Source organism: Tamandua tetradactyla, chromosome 4 (genome assembly GCF_023851605.1).
Source record: "Tamandua tetradactyla isolate mTamTet1 chromosome 4, mTamTet1.pri, whole genome shotgun sequence".
NCBI lineage: Eukaryota > Metazoa > Chordata > Mammalia > Pilosa > Myrmecophagidae > Tamandua > Tamandua tetradactyla.
In genome coordinates, this window is record NC_135330.1 from 31,508,491 (window position 1) to 31,531,005 (window position 22,515).

At 37.3% G+C, this 22,515-nt stretch overlaps 1 protein-coding gene across 1 annotated transcript in view; it reads right to left on the reverse strand.

Annotated features, from left to right (window-relative positions):
• The window catches only part of LOC143680198 (uncharacterized), a 74,879-nt gene that overhangs the window by 18,383 nt on the left and 33,981 nt on the right, over positions 1-22,515 (reverse strand). Inside the window, exon 4 of the mRNA XM_077156781.1 lies at positions 12,942-13,007. Within this exon, the coding sequence (XP_077012896.1) occupies positions 12,942-13,007 (66 nt within the window). The remainder of the gene's footprint in view (positions 1-12,941; positions 13,008-22,515) is intronic.

Sequence of the window (22,515 nt, forward strand, 5' to 3'; positions counted from 1 at the left end):
AGCTCCCTAGTCCAAGCTATCAAGGTTACAGCAATATTAAGTGGGCAATGTGACAAAATGTTTTTGAGGTGACCTCGCATGTATGGAGAGTTAAAGGGAATTTGGTGTTTCTCAGTAGTGGGGACATTGGAGATTTAAAACGTCTGCTTGGTACATTAGGACCCCTGTCATTTTCCTCTGATATCATATTCATGGAAAAATCCTGGGAAAAGTAAGCTTCAGGGGCTTCCTGCTTGTCCATTACCTTTCAGCAATGGTCAGAGAAATCTGGGCATTTGGGTGGTGCCACTCAGAAAAACAGCTGAGAGAAGAAGTCCATAAGATCTCACTTGCCATCTCAGATAAAAAGCCGTCATCCACTCATCATAGCTTGCATATATTGAATACTTTTGTGTCAGGCATTAGGGATAAATGCTTTACATGCATTATGCATTTCATCTCGACACAATCCGATGATGTATTAAGTCGAACTAAATGAAATTGTCAATATTTGACCCTTTAACATAGCAAAAGGGCAATTTTATAAATATTTCAACCTAACAGATACCATTACCCCCATTTTAATGATGAAAAGTTGAAGTCGCAAGAACTAGGATCAGAACCCAGCAGCAGGATTCCAGAACATGGGGCAGCAAGTAGAAACCAAGAATCAAACTGTTGACAAGAAAACACAAAAATTATTTTAAACTTTATAAATTTCCTCTATTATTTTAGATTCCCCCCCCCCCCCATGTAGTCGGCTGCATTTGTATTAATTAATAGCAAAATACTTTCCAATGAAATGGGTTCGCATGCATGTCTCTGTGGGAAGACTGTGTCCTACTTCATATTCGGATCTGGGGAGAGAAGTCATTCTGAGGTTGGAGGGAGTGAGAGCACTGCTAAAGAGGAAAGAAATGCAGGCTGAGTCTCTATGCTCACAGGAAGGAAGACTACGAAGAGCCCTGACCGGGCATGCCTACAAGCAGTAAGGCTCTGGGTGGACTTTCTGACTAAGACCCAACCCCACAGCATCTGCAGCCATGCCCTTCTTACAGCATCAGCTTCCTCGAGACACAAAATCATCCTCAGATCTCTGCCTCTGGCTTGATCTGAACATTATTACCAGACACACACTATTAGAACTGGAAGGAACTTTATGGAATAGCCTTCTCTTTTTAAAGATGGGAAAACCAATGCAACAAACATTTGCTGAGCATCTTCTACAAACCTGGCATTTTACTAGTTCTTGGTCACAAAGATGTGAACCAAATAGATACAGCGTGTACCCTAGTGGAGTTAACAAACTGATCAGAGGAAAAGTGAGTCACACTTAATTACAGTAGTGATAAGAACTGAAAGGCCAGGATGCAAAATTTTTTGTGATATGTGATAAATTTTTATACAAAAAAATAAAAATTTTTTATGATGGTGGACATAGCCTGGTATGGAAGTTTGGATTTGACCAAGCAAGGCTAGTGAAGAGTAGCTGGCCGCTAAAGTGACGGGGTCATATAATTAGTTTTATGGTACAGAGAACTCGCAAGCCTCTCTGTGCCTCAACAGGGAAAGGAACAATATCACTGAATTCTTGGAATTGGCGGGAGCATTAAATGGGGTAATATTTATAAAATACTTAGCACATCATAATGCTCAGAAGTTTTGTTCCCCTTCCCAGTCCTTTCTGATCCAGTGCATTTTTTGCAACATGACGTTGTCTTTACTCTTAGGACACAGAGTCCTTCAGGATCAATAATTTCAGTCTATTTTGATGTCTGTTTAACCTATCCTAGTGTGTTCCGTGGGGGCAGCTGATCTGAAAAGTATGCTCTTTCTCATTACAGGGCCAACAGCTTTCCTTCTGCGGCAGCCAGGGGCTGCATGTGGTCTGTTTTTCAGCTCAAGGTGTTCATGTTTTCCCATGATTAAACTATTCATGGTTGACTTTAGAAAGCAGAGAAATGCCTATTGTTTGGGGCTTGTCCATTCTGCGACATCACTCTACTAATTGCTTGAGAGTCACCTACTTAGAGAGCCTCTGCAGAGAGGGATCATTTTCATCAATAATCTGCTAATTACACTGAGAGGTGATCCAGCAGCCTTTGGTGTCTCCACTTTCTGGACCGTCCGCATTCTGAAGAGGTCTGGGGCAGTACTTGGTAGATACCACCAGGTAGTTAAGGAACACTGAGCACCTACTGCTTCTGGTATGGAGTCGTATGGCAGGGCGGCTAACAGGGAGCTGGAATCAAGTCAAAGTAGACTCAAGTCCAAAGAATAGATCTGTCATTTATTATCTCACTGATTCGAGCCCTCTACACTTCAATTTACTCAAGACTCATAGTGGTTTGGGAAGTAATTTTTTATTCATTTTGCTCAGTACCTGGTGTATATTAATTATTCAATAGATGTTAACTATTAATAAGAATTATTATGATCATAGTTATTTTATTATGCATGGTCCCTTCCCTTGAGGAGCTCACAGGCTAATAATAACAAGACATGATATTAAAATAATCATTATTATTATTTTATTATAATACAACCATTATTAACATTAATAATTATAATTGCTATATTATATGTTGCACATAATTATTGTATTTATTATGTTATAATAATTATTGCTGATTTTATTATTATTATACATATTAATGAATGCATGCTTTCTATTTGACTGACCCTGTACTAAGGATTACCTTATTTAACCCTCCCAACAACCTTATCAGATAGGCATGATTATCAACACCATTTAACAAATGAGGAAATGAGGGATCAGAGAAGGAAAAGAGATACATGCAAGTACAGCATGCTATGAGGTTACCAGGGGCACTGAAGGAAAGCATAGGACTTATCCTGGGGATAACAAAGAAGGTACCCCAGAGGATAAGCATCCCTGAGATGAGTTCTAAAGTTTCACTCAGAATTACCTGGAAAGAAAGAAGAAGGAAGGGCTTACCAGGCTGAGGAAGCAGTTATAAGCACTGGCCTGAAGCCTGAGATAAGTGGAGGATTAGAAGAAGTACTGCTGGAATATAATGAGTGTGAAAGACAGTGATACATGGGACAGGTATGCAGGGACATCATGCTGAAGAGCTAAGCAAGGACCAGATGGTGACTAGCCCTGACTGGATCCTGAAGAGCCAGAAAAGACATTGCATGTAATAGGGACCCTTTGGAAACTACAGGGCAAAGGAGTGGATGATCTGATTGCAGTTTAGGTAGATCACTGAAGGAGTGCAAACAATGAATGGGAGGCAGGGAGACCAGTAGGAATCCAGGAAAGAGATGATAAGAGCTTCAACTGGAGCAGGAATGGTAGGGAACGGAGGGATTAAAAAACATGTAGGTGGTAAAGTTATCCAGATTGGATGACTAATTGATAAAGAGTTGAAGAACTGAAAATAGAAGAATGGATGCAGGTTGGCTCCATAAACTGCGATGCAGAATAAAGAAAAAAGTAGATTGAGACTGGGGAAGCTTGATGGCAAACTCGGTTTAGAAACTGCTCAGTTTAAGGTGACTGTGGGTATAACAGCCAGCAATGTTTAGCTGGCAGTTTATAGGGCTGCCTGAGGCTCAAGTTAGAAGCTAGAGCTAGAGATAAAGATTTGGGGGGATGCACATATGCACAATAATTGAAGCCAGGGAACTGGATGAGAGCCTCAGGGAGAGTGGAAAGAGTGAGAATATAAGAAGGCAGATAATACCACCCTGGGGAGCACAAATGTTGAAAAACAGACATAGTAAGAACTTGCAAAGGAGATGGAGAACTGTCAGAGGGGCCAAAGCACAGTGTGATATTTTGGAGACCAAAGAGAGGACATACAGCCCAGTGCAGTAGGGTCAAGGAAGGCAATAACTGAAACACAAGTATGGAATGTGGCAACTAGGGGTCACTGATAACCTGCGCAAAGCAGGCTGCTAATAGAGTGGTAAGTGTGGAAGCCAATGGACTGTGTTCTCAGACCTGACAAGGGTGTTGTTAGGAGTCCTGTGATATCCTAAGTTTTGCCAATTTAACTTCATTCTCCACCTTCTCCTTCTCCTCCAACTTCTCTTACTTTGACTTTCTTTTTAATCCTAGGTTCCAGACCCAGCTCTGATCAGGAGCTGGGCCCCCAGAATAATAAAATCACAATTTTAAAACCAAAAACAGAAGTGGTCTAATTTCAATATGGTATTTTAGCCTAGGCATTCAGATCTGTAAAGTAGGGTATCATCTCTTTACTCTAACAGTGATCAGGGTGAACTGGGGTAAAGCCACCTCTAGCACTCCTGCCAATTCCAAACCATTTCTCTCTGGACTGCAGTGAGGGACTCTTTGGCTCTTGCTCTCTTACATCTCTATTCCACAGGGCAGCCAGAACAGTCCTTCAGAGAAGAAAATTAGATCAGGTCTCTCCCTTGCTCAAAATTATTCAATGTCTTTCCTTCTCACCTAGAATCAATCTTAGTCCTTACATTGCCTAAAAAGTACTAAGTAATCTGACCCCTGCCTAACTCTCTCCCTTGCTGCTACATATCAGTCATATGGTTCTCCTTTTTGTTCCTCCAATACATCAAACACATACTTATCTCAGGGACTAGACAGTTCTAGAAATTTGCTAAAATTTCATATTCTCTCTCTATGGATGTATGGATGTGTGTAAGTAGTCTTTCTCCTTCCATAAGAATAAGCTCCATGAAGATAGGAACGTTGTCTAAATCTCTCTTTTTACCTAGAGTTGGGCATTTAATACATAATTGTAGAGCCACTAAGGGAGTGAATACCTCAATTCAGCCTGAAACAAAAGAGAATGGGCCAAACAGAAACCAAACACTGATATCAATCACCAACAGATGTATACCCAATACTCCCAATGCACCCAGCATCCTGTTAGACCTATTGTAGATATAAAGCAAGTCTTGTAGCTGAGTCTTGCCCATAATGAACAGTCACATAAGTTGAGTCGACATATGAAAGAATTAGTGAATAATACATTTTATAGAAAAGTACAGTCTTCAAATTAAAATTCTAATCAGTGTATTTATTTTGCCTTACCACTGGAGCCCTAGCTCAACCTTTGTTCACTTCTCTATTTAAGAAGCTTCTTATCTTCCTTCTTAGGAATTTCACATTCACTGGCCTCCTCCACTCAGTTATAAAATCTGACCCCTTCAGGGCTCAGAGAAACTCAGGATTCAAGAAAAGGACCTGACAGATACATCTGGAGAACTGAGACTAGTTAGAGACTTTAGCCATTGTATTTAACATGTAATCAAAATGTTTCCAACACCACCACATCAAGGAAATTTTTGTTATTATCTGTTCATTAGTCAAAAATTGCCTGTGTGGTTACTAATATTGCCTCTCTGATCCTAATAAGACAACAAAAAGCAGATGAGAAATATTATTGATCCATTTTCTTATGGATAGAATAGTATAGAAAGAAGTAGATTGCTTAGCATCAAACTATTGGAGTTAGAGGTCAGGTCTCCTGAAATTTGTCCCTGTGAACCCTCTTCTTTATGGCCATTATTGATTAATCACTGGGGACTCAGATTTCAGTGGGGAGATAGAAGAGCTGAGTCATCAACTTTGATTTCTTGACAAAGCCTTTGTCTCAGTAGCCTTTTCCTCAAACAAATATCATGCAAGCAAAGCCTCATCAGGCTACCACAACAATTTAGAAAAATATCACTTGCATGAAGACTCATTAAATCAAAGATGAAACCAACAGAAGCAGTGATCACATCACAATAACAAATGAAAGAATCTTTCCTTTGGTTAGACATAAAGTCGATATAGTAATGATTGACCTCATTCACAACAGTAAGCCAGCCTTACGTGATCACTCCCATGACAAAAGGAAAGAAATTGGACATAATGTTTGGATTCCTCTAAAAATGGGAGGCTTGGGGGTGGTTTAAGTATATTCTTTTTTGAACTCAGAGGAAAGAACAAGATTCATTTATTCATTTATTAAACACATACAAATAACCAGCACTAAGGTAGATACAGTGAAGAGAAGGGTATTAAAAAGGTATCATTGTCTTCCACCAGCCTGTCTGACTTAAAAGTAGTCACAGATAATGAGAACTGATATTATAATCATCCAGAGAAGAAGCAAAATATTATAGCATAATATCTCTAGGTCAATAATAAAGGTGAGCTGTAAAAAAGGCCCTGAGTAAAATAAGTTAATCCATTCATTTTATAATTACTTACTGAGTACCTACAACATTCCTTATACTTTAAAGCATAAAACACATTCATTACCTTAAAGGATCTAAAATTTGCATGAGATTATTGACCACACACATCAAAGATAAATAAAATTACGTGCAGTATGATACTGCTTGCTGATTGAGTTATATTGGAAAAAGCTTCATTGAGGAGGTGGGAATTGATCTAGGTAGCCAGGGACGCATAAAATTTAAACACGTGAATAGGAAACTCATTCCAGGCAATGGGAACAATGTAATTAAATGGAGGTAGATGAGAAAGTATGTTAGTGTAAATAATGCTTATAACAAAAATGCAATAGTCTTAGTTCCTAAACAAAATTAAAGTTTATTTGTGTTTCACACAGAGTCCAATACAAATGTTCCCAGAGAGTGGGAAGCTTTCTGTACAGCCATTCAAGGGTCAAGATCCTTTAATCTTATGGTTGTGTCCTCCTCTCCGTTTTTGGAATCCTCTCCCGTTAGCTGGTGGGTGGAAAAGAGAGAGATCTACTGCACATGAAAAACATTTATGGGCCAGGCCTACTTGTTCGAGCCATTCCTTTGGCTGGAACTTAGTCCTAATAGCACACCTGACTGAAAGGAGAGCCTAGTTGTGTGATCAGAAGGACAAGGGAGCAGGTCGTGGTGAACAGTCTCTGCCACAAGCATGTCTGGGGGAAAGAAAGTGAATCTATTCGACTGGAACAGGGGTTGGAGAACTAGAAGGAGATGAACCAAAAATGGAGAAGCTTAAGACACAAGACTTCCCTCTGGGAGCTCAGGGAGAAAAAGGATAAGACACACATAAAAAGGTTAAGAACAAACACAAGAGATTCTCCTGAGAATGACGCAGCAAATAGACGGGAAGGGAATTCATGACATTAGGAGTTTGCTCAGGGTGGCAGTCTGGGAAAAGCTTCAAAGAAAATGTGAAAATATAACTGAAACTTGCAGGATGGATTCACCGAAGAAAACAGTATATGAGTAGGTATCTCAGGTGGAGAGAACAGACGAATCTGAGAAATGTTCCTAGCAGAAGTTAATTTGAGTCCATTGTTAAAAGAACTGATAGGTTTAGAAGTGGTAAGAGCAGAGAGTAAGACGTTAATACAAGTGGGGTTGGGCACAAGGAATACAAGCAAGAGCAGATGGACTGATAATTATAAAGCTGTTTTCGGCGACAATCAGACTAAGCTTTTATCAATGGGCACACTTTTAAGAGCAGGAGAACAATTCTTCATGTATAAGCATTTGACACATTGCAGGACTTTTAGCATCCCTAAGCCTCACCCACCAAATATTGATACTGTCCCCAATAACAGTGACCACTGAAATTCTCACACATTTCCAAATCTCTCTTCTGGCTGTATGGGTGGAGCAGCAATGCCTCTATTGAGAGCACTGGCCAGAGAACAAAAAGAGATGAGGTCAGAAAAGTGGTCAGGACCTCTTTGAGCTAAGCTCCTAAATGTGAGGCTAAAGAAGTTAAAGCAGAGAAAAGAGAATACAGGAAGCTACTACAGATCTTAAACCTGGGATTATGCTGAAAATACTCTTCAGATATGTTACCACTAGGCTTGATGTCCAGGATGGTGACACCAATAATTAGAAACCATGTTTCCGGCTCAACTTGAGGCATAACTCACAAAAGACTTATACCCAAATCAAGTCGATTAATCCAAATGTCATATGGGCATTCAAATATTAAACAATAAATTCCTGAAAATTCAGGACACTCCTAAATTAAGACCAGTAAATCAGTGTCTTACCTCCTGAGGCTAGAGTGGTATGTAGATGGAAGTAACTTCCCCTAATGAAAGAAATCAATCTGGCAAGAAACCAGAGAAGTTAAAGTAATTTGCAAGTGTCTACATTTCCTGTCCAGCCGGCCTTATTTTCTGTGTGTTTCCACTCTTTAGAGAGCCACTGCAGTTATTTCAGATATATCAGGCTCTACAGGACAGATATGTTTTCCCCTGATTTCAAAACCATTCGAAATGATTCCCTATCAAATAACAGGATTGCTGATTTGCTAAGCTACACTTTTGTACCCATATCCTTTGCCCTTGAGTGGCCCTAGGAAATGAGAGTTTTCAGCTGAAGAGCAGACTGAGCAAAATAGGGGTAACCCATTGGCCAGGACCGCCTACCATTCCACAAGCACAGATCAGGTCTGGCCCTACTAGCATTGATGTGGGACAATCAGGGAGGTAGGTCAAATGCACTTATAGACCTGATAGGAAATGCCACTCAGAAACACCTCAGCAGCAAGAAAGGCATTCTCCAAATGGATGTTTGAAAATAACCACGAGACCCAGAGATAAGCACTTAGAAGTTCTTGAAGGGGCCAGACAGACAGACTCACAAAAAACAATTCTAAGAGAATATCCATCAGACAGGAAAACAATTCCCAGGCAATAATTTCTCCAAACTATCTGACTTCTTTGAAAATTCACTGGGAGTTTTTCATGGAATTCCAGAAATCAAAATGTCATATTGATTAACAATCCTTCTCTTTTGAAAGTTCAGATAATCCCAAAGGGCCCTGATGCTCTTGGAACATCAAAGCAAATGATTTCAGATTATTTTCCTCCTTCCTTCTCAGGGAAATGCCCTCCACCGAGACAATGGACTTTTCCCCTGAAGAAGAGAGGACATGAGTACCTTCGATACATATGAAACTATAAGTTTAAGGACAAAAAAGGTTTAATCTTTAGGAAAAGGGGAAAGTAGAAGTTAGGAGGGAGGTGAAGAAAGACACAGAAGCTCCTCCTCCACATAGCTGCAAATGTCTCTCACTACCTGGAGACAGATTCAAGGAGATTATTTCTGTTTAAGATGAAGGGGACTAACCATTCATTCCACTTACAAATATTTTTGGAGTAATTACTCGGGACCAGCAGTGTACCAGGGTCTGGGCATGTAATAGTGAGCAGGAGAGAAAGCCCCAGCTGTCACTTGAAGGCAGAAGAAAAGAATTCAATTAAATAGGTAAATCTGCAACTGCTACGGAGAGTAGGAGAAGTCTGGGAGCCAACCAAAAGAGCCTGGGGGATGGCACATAGAGTGGGCCTATGAGAAGGAAGAAAGGCCTGGGGAGCCAAACCTAAGAGGAAGTGGAGGTGTGCAAGTTCAGGTCAGATGGCCATGGTCTTTGCAGCTGGCTTGGAAGCATTTGCTGAGAGTAAAGTTTGAGACAGGAAAAAACAAAGAAATTCTAAAACAGAGAAAACGTGTTCTCAATCCTGATAAGTCTAGTGGTTTGCCTGCTTTTTCACCCACTAAATGAGTTGATGTGCAAACATTTGCTCAATTGCAAATTCATAGAGACAGGGATAGTAGCGTGCAGGTTACCAGGAGCTGGAGGTAAGGGGAAGGGGAAGGGGATGTTATTACTCAATGGATGCAGAGTTCCATTTTGAGGGGATGAAAATTTGGGGTAATCTACATTGGTAATGGTAGCACAATTGTATGAATGTAATTAATATTACAAAACCGGACATTTGAAAGTGGCTAAAACAAGAAATTGTACATTGTATGTATGTTACTCCAAAAAAAAAAGTTTAAACAATAATGTGAGCCAGGAACTAAGAACTAAAAGAACAGTATAATAAAATTTAAGTTCAAATCAATGCAAAGAAAAGGTTGGTGTTCAGTCTGATATTACCACCTGCCTTAAACCTTCTAATGATATTCCTACAACCTGCGAATGCTCCTTTCTGTTTTAGAAACCTGTGTATTTTCTGATCTGGTAAGAGCTCATTTAGAAATCCCTTTAGAATACAGTTAATCAATCTTTAGTATCCGCAAACGATTATTGAATACCTGAGAAACTGCACCTGAATGCTCATTACCAGCTTCACCAGGAGATCAGACCTACTCAGTTCACTCCAACTGCACAGACCCCCCTGCCTTCCACCAAATACTTCAAGAATGCTCCCGTCTCAGGGCATTTACACTTGCTGTTTCCTCTGCCTGGAACGCTCTTCTCCCAGAGATAAACACAACTTAATCCCTCATCTCCTCTTCCATTAAACTTTGTTCAAAAGTTATCATCCCAGCAAGGGCAACCCTGAAACCTCCCTTTAAATTCTAGCCAAACAATATTTCCGATCCTCTCTGCCTTGCTTAATTTTTTTCCCACAGTATTTTCCACCTTCAAGATGCTATATAATTTGCTTTTCAAATTATAAATATTGTCTCTCCCATCCCCTGAGTTGAATGAAAGCTCTACGAGTATGCATGTATCGTGGCTGATGCTAAATAAAAATTTGTCAAATAATGAATGAATGTTAGTTATCGCTCATATCGTTTCTGAAAAAGAGACTGAAAATCACTTTCTTGTTAGTGTTCTCTGCCTCTAAGATCTCTGGTTCTAGGGTAAGATGTAAGTGATAGGGCCCATAACTATCTAATATCATTTACTGAGAACTCATTAAAGCAAAGAGACCAATGGCAGCATAGAAGAGAGAAGAAAGGGGAGGATTGGAGGGGAAGGGCGATGAAGAGATGGAAGGGAAGGGGAGACCTGCAGAGAAAGGGAGCGAGCAAATAGAGACAAAACCACTGAGGAGGCAGCATGCATTACAACAGACAGCAAGTGAATTAAATCAGCCATAGAAAACTCACCTTGTGAGTAGTGGCAAAAGAGCTGTCCTCGGCCATTCTCCCACCCTCTGTGCCCGTGGGAGAGTGAGTGAGCAGGCATGCCCTAGCAGGGCGAGAGCTTGCCCCTGCTGGTCCCCTCTTTCTCCCCTGTGGTGGGAGGCAGTGCCTGGGTCCTTGGAGGGGTGCTTGAATTGACCCAGGCCAGAACAGGTGGATTGATTACCCATTTAACACAGGGGGTTCCTCGGAGATTTAAGTGGATTGTAGACTGCATATTGTCCAACAAAATGCTTCTTTGAAGTGAATATTAGGATGCTTAAGATGTTTTTAGTAGTTTTAGTTTTTAAGGTATTTTCAAGACCTTGAATTTCAGTGTGTGTGATTTTCTAATGGGAATGAAGCTTTGAAATTATGTCAAAGGATATTTGATATAAAAATATGAGCTTTATAGTCAAACTAATAGATCCTGTGCAGACGGCAAGGTCAACCCCTACCATCGTGAGGACTCTTGAAACTCCCTAGCTCCTCATTACCTTCTGCCAAAACACAAATTGCAAAGTCCACAGATATTTTACAAGAAAGGTCCCCCTGCAACCTCAAGTATCTTAATTCAAGGCCCTACAGCATCCCCCCCCCCCCCCCCCCCCCCCCCAGTTTGCATCACTGCAGATTTTAAAGTCTGGGATTGTGATGAGGGTTAAGAAGTCCTATTAATCAGCACTCCACAGTTGACTCTGCAATTCTGACATTGCGACACTGCTTGAAGCAATGTATGGCTCTCCTCTTCATCCTGGAAGGCTGTGTATAAGTCTTACACAAAGTTAAGAAACAGGCTTTTGCATCTCACAGTCCTAAAATTAACTCTCATCTTCCAAATGATTATAACCTTGAATATACTCATCTCTGAAATGGATATAATAGTTTATCTCACATGGTATTAGGATTATCAGAGAAAAAGTATATGAAGTGCCCAGCATGAATGTATCACAGAGTTGGGTTTCAAAAAGAAATCAGTCCATTCTGCTTCCCCCTTTCCTTATACTCCCATGTTTTGCAATACATTCTCTCTTCTTCAAGGCCACCATTGATATTGGGTTCTATAAATCTCTAACTCTTTTCAACCACAAGCTGATTTTATTCAGGGCCTAGGAATTGGACTGGGATGCTGAGCTCAGCAGAGTTCTAAAGAATGCCAGGCAGTGAGCAACTGAAGCTACAAGCTTAGGAGAGGGCAGTCTCACCAGGCAGGAACAGTCCTTGTTTACTTTCCATTTTGAAGGGAATACAGTCTTATCTTATTTTGAAGGGAGTAAAGTATGACTCTACTCATTGAATACTCCAAAATATTAAACTATTAATCTTCATTTGGTTCAAATTTCTCCTTTAAAACTATAGAAAATAAAATGTTTAGTATCAATTATTCTTCTTAGAAACTTAGAGAAACCCCACAGTCATAGGAATTCCCAAGGAAGTCACCATAATAATTATAATAACACAAATTAACATTATGGGCCAGAAGTTTTTTCTCCTTTAATTGTTTTTTTAATTGAGGTGTATTTCTATTTACCCTTAGTCGAGTAAAGTTAAGGAAACTTGGTCATAGAATTAAATGGATGGAAATAATGAATACGAGAGCAAGAAGTAGAGAATAAACAATGGGGAAAAGTGACTTGAGCAAAAGTTAGCCTTAAAAAAGAATACCAGGGTGCATGGGTGGTTCAGTGGTAGAATGCTTGCCTTCCATCTGAGAGACCCAGGTTCAACTCCCGGACCACGCACCTGATAAAAAAAAAAGAACAGCAAAACTGATAAAACCCTGGATAGATTCATGAAGGAAAAAAAAAGGGGGTCTATAAATTACCAATATTGGGAATGAAAAGAGGATCTCACTATAGAGATTGTGCACACATTTAAAAGAATAATAGTGAAATATTATAAGCACCTTAAATGAAATGAAGAAATTCCTTGGAAAATATGCTTTACCAAATTGACATAAGATGAAATAGAGAATTGGATGGTCCATATGTCTGTTAAAGAAATTTAATTCATTATCAAAAACTTTCCCACAAATAAAAGTCTAGGCTCAGATATTTCACTGGTGAATTAAACCTAGAAGGAAAAAATAAAACCAAACTTACACATACCCTTTGAGAAAATAGAGAACACTTCCCAACTCACTTTGTGAGGCTGGAATAACCTAAAACCAGAAACTGGAAAAAATTACAAAAAGAGAGAGAGAATTACAGAGTAATATCCTTTATGAACAAAATTCAGATATAATTAACAAAAATGTTAGCTAAATTGAATACAGTAATATATAAATAAGATATTGCATTATGATACAGTAGTATGTATTCCAGGAATGCAATGTGAATAATGGAGTTTTAAAAAAAATGCAACATATTAACAAAGTGGACAAGAAAAACCATTTAATCATTTCAGTAGATACAGGGAAAAAAAATTTGACAAATTTCAATGCCAATTTATGATTTAAAATAACTCTCAATGAATTAGGAATATAAAGGGAATCTGTTGATACGATAAAAGATATCTATGAGAAACAAAAGGTATTATCATTCTTAGATGTGATAATACCTTTTGTTTTTCATAGATATCTTTTAGATGGCCTTAGATGGTGAATGGCAACACTTTCTCCATAAAATTAGAAAAAAGTCAAGGATGGCTCACTGATACTACTCTCATTAAATATTTTACTGAAGTCCAGGTCAGTGCAATTAGTGAAGAATAGAAATAAAAGGTATAAATATCAGCACAGAAGAAGTAAGACTGTATACTTTCAGATGACATGATTGTTATCACAGAGTCCTATGGAATTTGCAAGACATCTAATAAAATAAGAGTATTTAGCAAAATTGCACAATGCAAAGGTAAAATGCAAAAACCAATTGTATTTTTATATAGTAGCATCAAACAATAAGAAAATATAACTCCACTTTTTAATTCTTAGAGGTTTAAAATGCAAATACATAAAAAATAAGGATAGCTCTCTGGTTTAGGACATAAAATATATAAAGACATAATTTATAACAGGTACCCCAAAAGGGTGGAGGGATGGAAGGATATAGGAACAGTGTTGGTGTATGCTATTGAAATTAAGTTAACAAATGAATGCTCTAGATTTCAGATGTTAAATTTAAGCCCCAGGGCAACCACAAAGAAAAACCTGAAAAATATATACAAAAGGAAATGAGAAAAGACTCAAATGTTACACTACACAAAAATGAAATACATATGAAAATAAGTACTAATGGGAGATTTGAGGGGCAAAAAAGCTATAAGACTTACAAAGATCAAATAGCAAAAGCACAGAATAAAGTCCTACATTATTGGCACTTACTTTAAAAGTAAATAGATTAAAGTCTCCAGTCAAAAGGCAGAGATTGGCAGAAAGGATGAAGAAGCACGACCTTACTATATGCTACTTATAAGATATTCATCTTAAATTCAATGGTGCAAGTAGGTTGAAAGAGTAATGACAGAAAAAAATATGCTATGCAAATTGTAACCAAAAGAGAGCTGGGATAGCTATACCAATATAAAATAAAACAGACTTTAGGCCAAAAACTGTTACAAGAGACAAAGAAGTTCGGATATACTAATAGAATGGCCAATTCAGCAAGAAGACATGATGATTATAAATATATATGCACCTAATGTCAGCACTACAAAATATATGAACCAAATATTGACAGATTCAAAGAAAGAAGTAGAAGGTTCTACATTATTATTAGGAGGCTTCAATACAACACATTTAATAATGGGTAGAATATTTAGACAGAAGATTAACAAGGAAATGTAAGACTCAAATGATACTATAAACTGCTAGCACCACATATATATATATATGAGATCACTTCGTATATATATGTGTGTGTGTGTGTGTGTGTGTTTATCACTTCAACCAACAGCAAAACATATATAGAACTCGTCAACCAACAGCAGCAGAATACACATCTCAAAGGCACATGATAACACTCCAAGTCAAAGAAGACACAACAAAGGAAATTAGAAACTATCTTGAGGCTAACGAAGATAAAAACACAAAATACCAAACCTTATGGGATGCAGCAGACAGTGCTGACAGGGAAATTTACAGCTCTAAATATTTACATTAAAAAAGAAAAAAACTTCAATTTAGAGACCTAACTTCAAAACTGGAAGATCTAGAAAAAGAAGAGCAAACTAAACCCTGAGTGAGAGAAAACAGAAAGTAACAAATATTAGAGTACGTGAACTAAAGAACAGAAGACAATAAAGAGAATCAAGAAAACCAAAAGTTGTTTCTTTGAAAAGATCAATAAAACAACAAAGCTTCAGCTAGACTGACAAAGAAAAAAAGAGAGAGAATGCGAATAACTAAATTTATAAATGAAAGGGGCACATTTATCTCAGGTTGCAGGAGAGGGTCAACAAAGGGAAATAAATAAACACACCATATTGAGACCAAAGCGGGGAAAATCCCACATATGATCATCTCAATTGATGCAGAGAAGGCATTTCACAAAATCCTGCAAGATTTCTTGATAAAAACACATTAGAAACTGGAAGTAGAAGGGAACTTCCTCAATATGATAAATGTTATATATGAAAAACACATAGCTAACTTCACACTCAGTGTGAATGAATGAAAATATTCCCCCTAAGATCAGAAACAGGACAAGATGACCACTGTCACCACCGAAGATAGGGAGAAATAAGGACTTTCATTTATTGCTGGTGGGAATGTAAAATGTTGCAGCCACTATGGAAGATAGTTTGGTACTTCCTCAGAAAGCTCAGTATAGAGCTATCATATTACCTAGCAATCTCACTACTAGGTATATGCCCAAAACAATTGAAAGCAGGGACTTGAACAGCTATTTGCACACCGATATCATTGCGGTGTTATTCAAAACTCCCAAAAGAAGGAAGCAGCCCAAATGTCCATCAACCAATGAATGGATAAACAAAATAGTGTATATGAATATGCAATAGAATATTATTCAGCCATAAAATGGAATGAAGTTCTAACTCATGCGACAGCATGGATTAATCCTGAACACATCATGTTGTGTGAATAAGTCAGCCACCAAAGGGCAAATATTGTATGCTCTCAGTAATATGAAACAACTAGCATAACTAATCTCATACAGTCAGAATCTGAATTACATAGTACCAGGGACTGGGTTGAGGGTAGGGAATGAAGAATTAATGCTTAAATTGTACAGAATTTCCATTTGGGTTGATTGTAAAGTTGTGGTAATGGATGGTGGTGATGGTAGCACAACAGTGTTAATGCAATTAGTATCATTGTATTATATATGTGAATAAGGTTAAAAGGGGAAATTTAGGTGATAAATATGTTACTAGAGTTAAAAAAAAACAGAAGAAAAATCATTATTAAAACAAATACAACAGCATATTAAAAGGATTATACACCATGACCACATGGGATTTGTCCCAAGAATGCAAAGGTGATTCAACATATGAAATTCAACGGAATATATCAAATTAATATAAAAAGGGAAAAGACCTTATCATCCCAATAGATGCAAAAAAAAAAAAGCATTTGACAATATGCAACACCCTTTCATGATGAAAGCAATCAACAAGATAGAAATAGAAGAGAACATTTCAATATATTAAAGGCTATTTACAAATTAGCCCACAGCTAACATGAGACTCAATGGTGAAAGACTGAAAGCTTTCTCAATAAGATCAGGATGCATGTTTTCAACAGTTACTCAGTATTGTACTAGAAGTTCTACCAGGAAAAAAATGGCAAGAAAAAAAAAGGCATTTAAATTGGAAAGGAAGAATTAAAACTATATCTATTTACAAGTGACAAGCTTGAAAGGAATCCACAAGAAATTTACCAGAACTAATAAATTAATTCAGCAAAGTAGCATGGTACAAGGGCAAGACACAAACACATACACAATTATGTTTTTATGCACTAGCAATGAACAATAATACAAAGAGGAAATTAAGCAATTACATTCATAATAGCATCTAAAAGAATAAAATACCAAAAGATAAATATAGTCAAACAGGGGAAAGACTTGAGCACTGAAAATTGCAAAACACTTCCAAGAGAAATTAAAGATCTAAATAAATGACAAGATATTCCATGCTCGTGGATTCAAAGACTTAATAGTAAGATGTCAATACCACCTAAAGCAATCTACAGATTCATGGTTGTTTTCATTTATATTTTCCTTAGGATTAATGGTGTTGACTATCTTTTTATGTGCTTATTGTCCATTTGCATATGGGCATTTCTACTTTGGAGAAATTTCTACCCACACCTTTGCCAATTTTTAATTAGTTTTTTCTCATTTGTCGTTCTATCCTTAAAGTTTCTATTCATTCTGAATATTAGATCCATGTCAGAGAAATGATGTGCAAATATTTTCTCCTAGTCTTTGGGTTATCTTTTCCCATTCTTGATAGTGCCCTTAGATGTACAAATATTTTTAATTTTCATGATGTCCAATTTATTTATTTTTCTTTTGTACCTCATGCTTCTGGTGTCATTGCCTAACTTAAGATCATGAAAATTCATCCCTGTATTTCCTTCTAAATGTTTTGTAGTTTTATCTCTTATCTTTAGGTCACTGATACATTTTGAGTTCATTTTTGTTTATGTTGTCAGGTAGCCACATTGCCTTGTATGTGTCTACCTAGTTGTCTCAATCCGATTTGTTGAAAAAAAACTATTCTTTCCACATTGAAAGATCTTGCCTCCCTTGTCAAAAATCAATTTACAATGGATGCATTTTTTTAATAGTATACTAGTGGCACACTATTTCTTTGGAGAAATGTGTATCAAAATCTTCGGCTCTTTTTTTTTTAACATGTTTATAGTATAATATAACATATGTACAAAGCAAAGAAAGAAAAAAGCAATAGTTTTCAAAGCACTCTTCAACAAGTAGTTACAGGATAGATCCCAGAGTTTGTCATAGGCTACCACACTCTTCTCTCAGATTTTTCCTTCTCACTGTTCCAGAACATAGGAGGCTAGAAAGAATAAATATTTTTTACCATCACAATCAACTTTTTTTGTGCAAAATAACATATATATTTTTTAAAAAGCAATAATTTTCAAAGCACAGAACAGCAATTAGTTGTAGAACAGATTTCAGAGTTTGGTGTAGGTTACACTTCCACAATTTTGGATTTTTACTTCTGGCCATTCTAAGATACCGGGGACTAAAAAAAAATATCAATGGAATGATTCAGCAATCATATTCATTTGTTAAACCCACCTTCTCTGTATAACTCCACCATCACCTTTGATCTTTCCATCCCACTTTTTTAGGGGTATTTGGGCTATGGCCATTCTAACTTTTTCATGTTGGAAAGGGCTGTCAGTAATATGTGGTAGGTAGATGGAACTAGTTGATGCTCTGGAGAGGCTGGACCCTCTATGTTTAAGGACTTATCTGGTGCAGGGACCCATCTAGGGGTTGTAGGTTTCTGGAAAGTTATCCTACATGGAAGCTTTGTAGAATCTTACATATTGCCCTAGATTTTCTTTGGGATTTGCTGGAATGGTTTTGGTTGGGGTTTGGCAAGTTATGATAGGTAGCAATGTCTAACTGAAGCTTGCCTAAGAGTGACCTCCAGAGTCACCTCTTGATTCTATTTGAACTCTCTCAGACACTGACATTTCATTAGTTACCCCTTTTGTTCAGGATGGCATTGTTAATCCCATGTGCCATGGCCAGACTCTCCCTGGGAGTCATCTCCCATGCTGCCAGGGAGAATTTCACCCCTGAATGTCATGTCCCATGTAGTGGGGAGGGCAATGATGTCACTTGCAGAGTTGGACTAAGAGAGAATTAGGCCACATCTGAGTAACAGAAGAGTTCCTCCAGAAGTAATTCTTAGGCATATCTATATGTATGCTAAGCTTCTCTGCTACATACATAAGCTTCCCAGGAGCAAGCTTCAAGATCAAGGACTTGACCTATTGATTTGGGTGTTCCTAATGTTTGACACAGTATTAGGGGATTCCCTGATGGTAAAGTTTAATAGTTCCATATTTTTTCTGCCATCCTTCAAGATATTTTGCAAATACTTTTTGATTATCTTCTTAATATATTCTAGGATGTATCCAGGCATTATATTAAGCTATACAGGATTAAAGGCCCTCATTCTTATTCTGGGCTCCCTGTGTTTAGATGGTTCAAGTGAGTGATCCAGACAGGTTGAATTACATTATGTGTTATAGAAAATTTAGGTTCCAGACAAAATAAACCCTTCTTACTTTGGTCTCAAAGAGTAGATGAAGTTCTAAAATATAGACAATGTTTTCCATAACCCTGTGTTCCTAATTGCCTTAATCCCAACCTGATCAGCTTCATTCTTATGTCTAAGTACTAGATTATACATATATAAAATAGCCTCTCAAAATCCAGAAATGGATTACCACTCCAGAGTAAATGTGTCTGCTATAAAAGCTTACAATCTAGGCCCCTATTTTCCTATAAGCGTTTTCTAAAGGAGACCATACAATAATTGCTCTTTCATTTCTGGCTTATTTTCCCTCACCAAATGTCCCACAGTTTCATTCACATCATTGCATGCCTCACAACTTCATTACTTTTTGTAGCTGCACAATATTTGATCATAAGTATACACCATCATTTACCAATCTTTTTCTCAGTGCATTCTTCAGACACCTGTATTCACTAGGCATTATGTACAATGCCCAAAGTCCACACTCCATCAACATTCTCTAATTTAGATAATTTCATTGTTCCCAAGAGAAAGTTAACCAATAAACACACCCTCACCAAAAGAAGATCTAAACCTCCCCTTAACTCCTGTCCCTCCCCCCTTTATGTACCCCTGCTGTTGCTGTGGTGCTGATGTTTTCCTGTTAAACATAACCCATAGCATGCAATAGCAGTTTTCCCCCTATACCCTGGACTTAAACACTTTTTGTACACGAATCATACATTTGAAGTAGTACTTGCAAGAACTTATTTATATTTCTAGTGTTAATCAGTGGGATACATAGGTCTATACAAACCCTTTCAGTCATGTTCACTTTCAGTATGGTAATATTACTTATGGACCTACTAGAGAACCACCTTCACTTCTATCTATTCCCTTACATTTTAGTTGAACTTCATTAGCTAACCGTTCACTGATCTCTAACGTCTGTGTATCTCTAGGTCCCCTACGTCTTGTATTAGAAGCCTCTGATTTTACCATGGTCATAAAAGTGGAATTATACAGTATCTATCCTTTTGTGTTTGGCTTATTTCACTCAGCCTTATGTCCTCAAGGCTCATCCATCTTGTCATGTGCTTTGAGACATCATTTTGTTTTACTGCTGTATAATATTCCATCGTATGTATATACACATTTTATTAATCCACTCATCTGCGGACGGGTATTTGGATTGTCTCCATCTTTTGGCGATTGTGAATAATGCTGCTATGAACATCAGTGTGCATATGCCTCTCTGTGTCACTGTTTTCAACTCTTGTGGGTATATACTGAGTAGCGCTATTGCTGGCTCACAGAGCAACTTGATATTTAGTTTTCTGAGGAATTGCCAACTTGTGTTCCATAGCAGCTCTACCATTATACATTCCCATTGGCAGTGCATGTGTCCCAATTTCTCCACATCCTCTCCAAGATTTTTGGTTTTCTGTTTGTTTCATAGCAGTAAAATCTTTGGCTCATTTTTTAATTGGGTTGTTTTTTCATTTTTTTGTTGAGTTTTAAGATTTCTTAATATATAATCTGCATATTATACCCTTATTGGCTGTAGTAGTCAGGTTCAGGGGTCAGCTTGACCAGGTGATGGTGCACAGTTGTTCTGTTTCTGTGGGCTTAAATCATCAGCATGTGAAATCCATCTATAGTCCATTCGCTCTGCAATTTGCTAAGGGAAGCGCCTGCTACAATGAGTGATGTTTAATTTAATTAGCTGGAAGCTTAAAGGAGAGAGGTCAGAAGACAGCTAAGCAGCTCAGACCCAGACATTTGATGTTGCAGAAAGGACACACCCTGGGGAAAGCTATTTAACAGAAGCCAAGAGAGAGGGCGAGGAAACAGTGCTGTGTGCCTTCCCATGTGACAGAGAAACCCAGCTGTCCTTCCACTGAGGAACTGTAAATTTGTAACTAAATAAATCCCCTTTATAAAAGCCCATCTATCTCTGGTGTATTGCATTCTGGCTGCCTTAGTAAATTAAAACATTGTCTATGTGGTTTCCAAATATTTTCTCCTATTGGGTAGGTTGTCTTTTTTACTTTCATTATAATCTCTGTTGATACACAATAGTTTTCAAGTTTGATGAAATTACATTTATCTATTTATTAATTATAATATCTTTTGGAATTTTTATTTTTAATCTATTTGTGTCTACATATAAAATGAGACTCTTGTTGACAGTATATAGTTGGTTCATTCTTTATCCATTCTGCCAATTTCTATTTTTTGAGAATCTAATTTACATTTAATATAGTGTCTCATGATAAGACTTACTTATACCATTTTGCTGTTATACATATCTCATATCTATTTTTCCTCAGTTCCTCCATTACTGCCTCCTTCTGTGTTAACAGATATTTTCTAGTATATCATTTAATTTGTTTTTGGTTTTTATACTGCATTTTTTGTTCATTTTCAGTAATTCTTCTGAAGATTTAAATTAACGTATTAATTTATAACAATCTAGTTTGAATTAATACCCACTCAATTTCAATAGTATACAAAAACTCTGTTCTTATATTATTACATCCCCCTAATTTTCTGCTATTATTGTCACAAATTACATGTGTATACTTTGTGTCACCATTAACATAGATTTCTAATTATTGCTTTATGCAGTTGTCTTTTAAATCAAATGGAACATTTACAAACAAAAAATCATTAGTATGACTTTTATGTAGTCCTATGCCTTTTCCAGTGTTTTTATTTTAAATTTCCTCAAGTGTATTTGAGTTACTGTCTACTGTCCTTTAATTTCAGCCTGAAGTATACACCCTTTAGCATTTCTTGTAGACAGGTCTACTAGTAGCAAACACTGTTTTATCTGAAAATACCTTAATTTCTCCTTTTTTTGAAGAATAGTTCAGTCAGATATAAAATTCTTGATTGACATTTATTCTTTCTATGCCCTAATACATTTTTACAATGTCTTCTGACCTTCATGGTTTCTGATGGTCTGTTGATATAAACAAGTATATCTTGTATGTGGTAAGGACTGTCTTCTCTTTTGCTGCTTCAAGAGTCTCTCTATGCCTCTGGTTTTTGAAAATTTGATTATAATGTGCCTTCATATAATCTCTTGAGTTTATCTCATTTGGAGATTGTTGAGCTTCTTGAATGTGTAGGTTAGTGTTTTTCATCAAACTTGGGTGGTTTTAGTCTTTACTTCTTTCATCTGCTCTTTCTTTCCTTTTGTATCCTTTCCTCCTGGGACTCTCATGCATATATTGCTATGCCTGATGTTGTCTCACATGTCTCGTAGGCTCTGTTTATTTTCATTCTTTTTTCCTTCTGTTCCTCAGACTGGATAATCTTAATTGACCTATCTTCAGGTTCATAGATTCATTGTTCTGTCAGCTCAAATGTGCTATTGAGCCTTTCCAGGAAATTTTTCATTTCAGTTATTGAAAGATTTGCCCTCCATGTTTTTATTTGATTCTTTTTTGTAATTTCTGTATCTTTATTGATATTCTATATTAT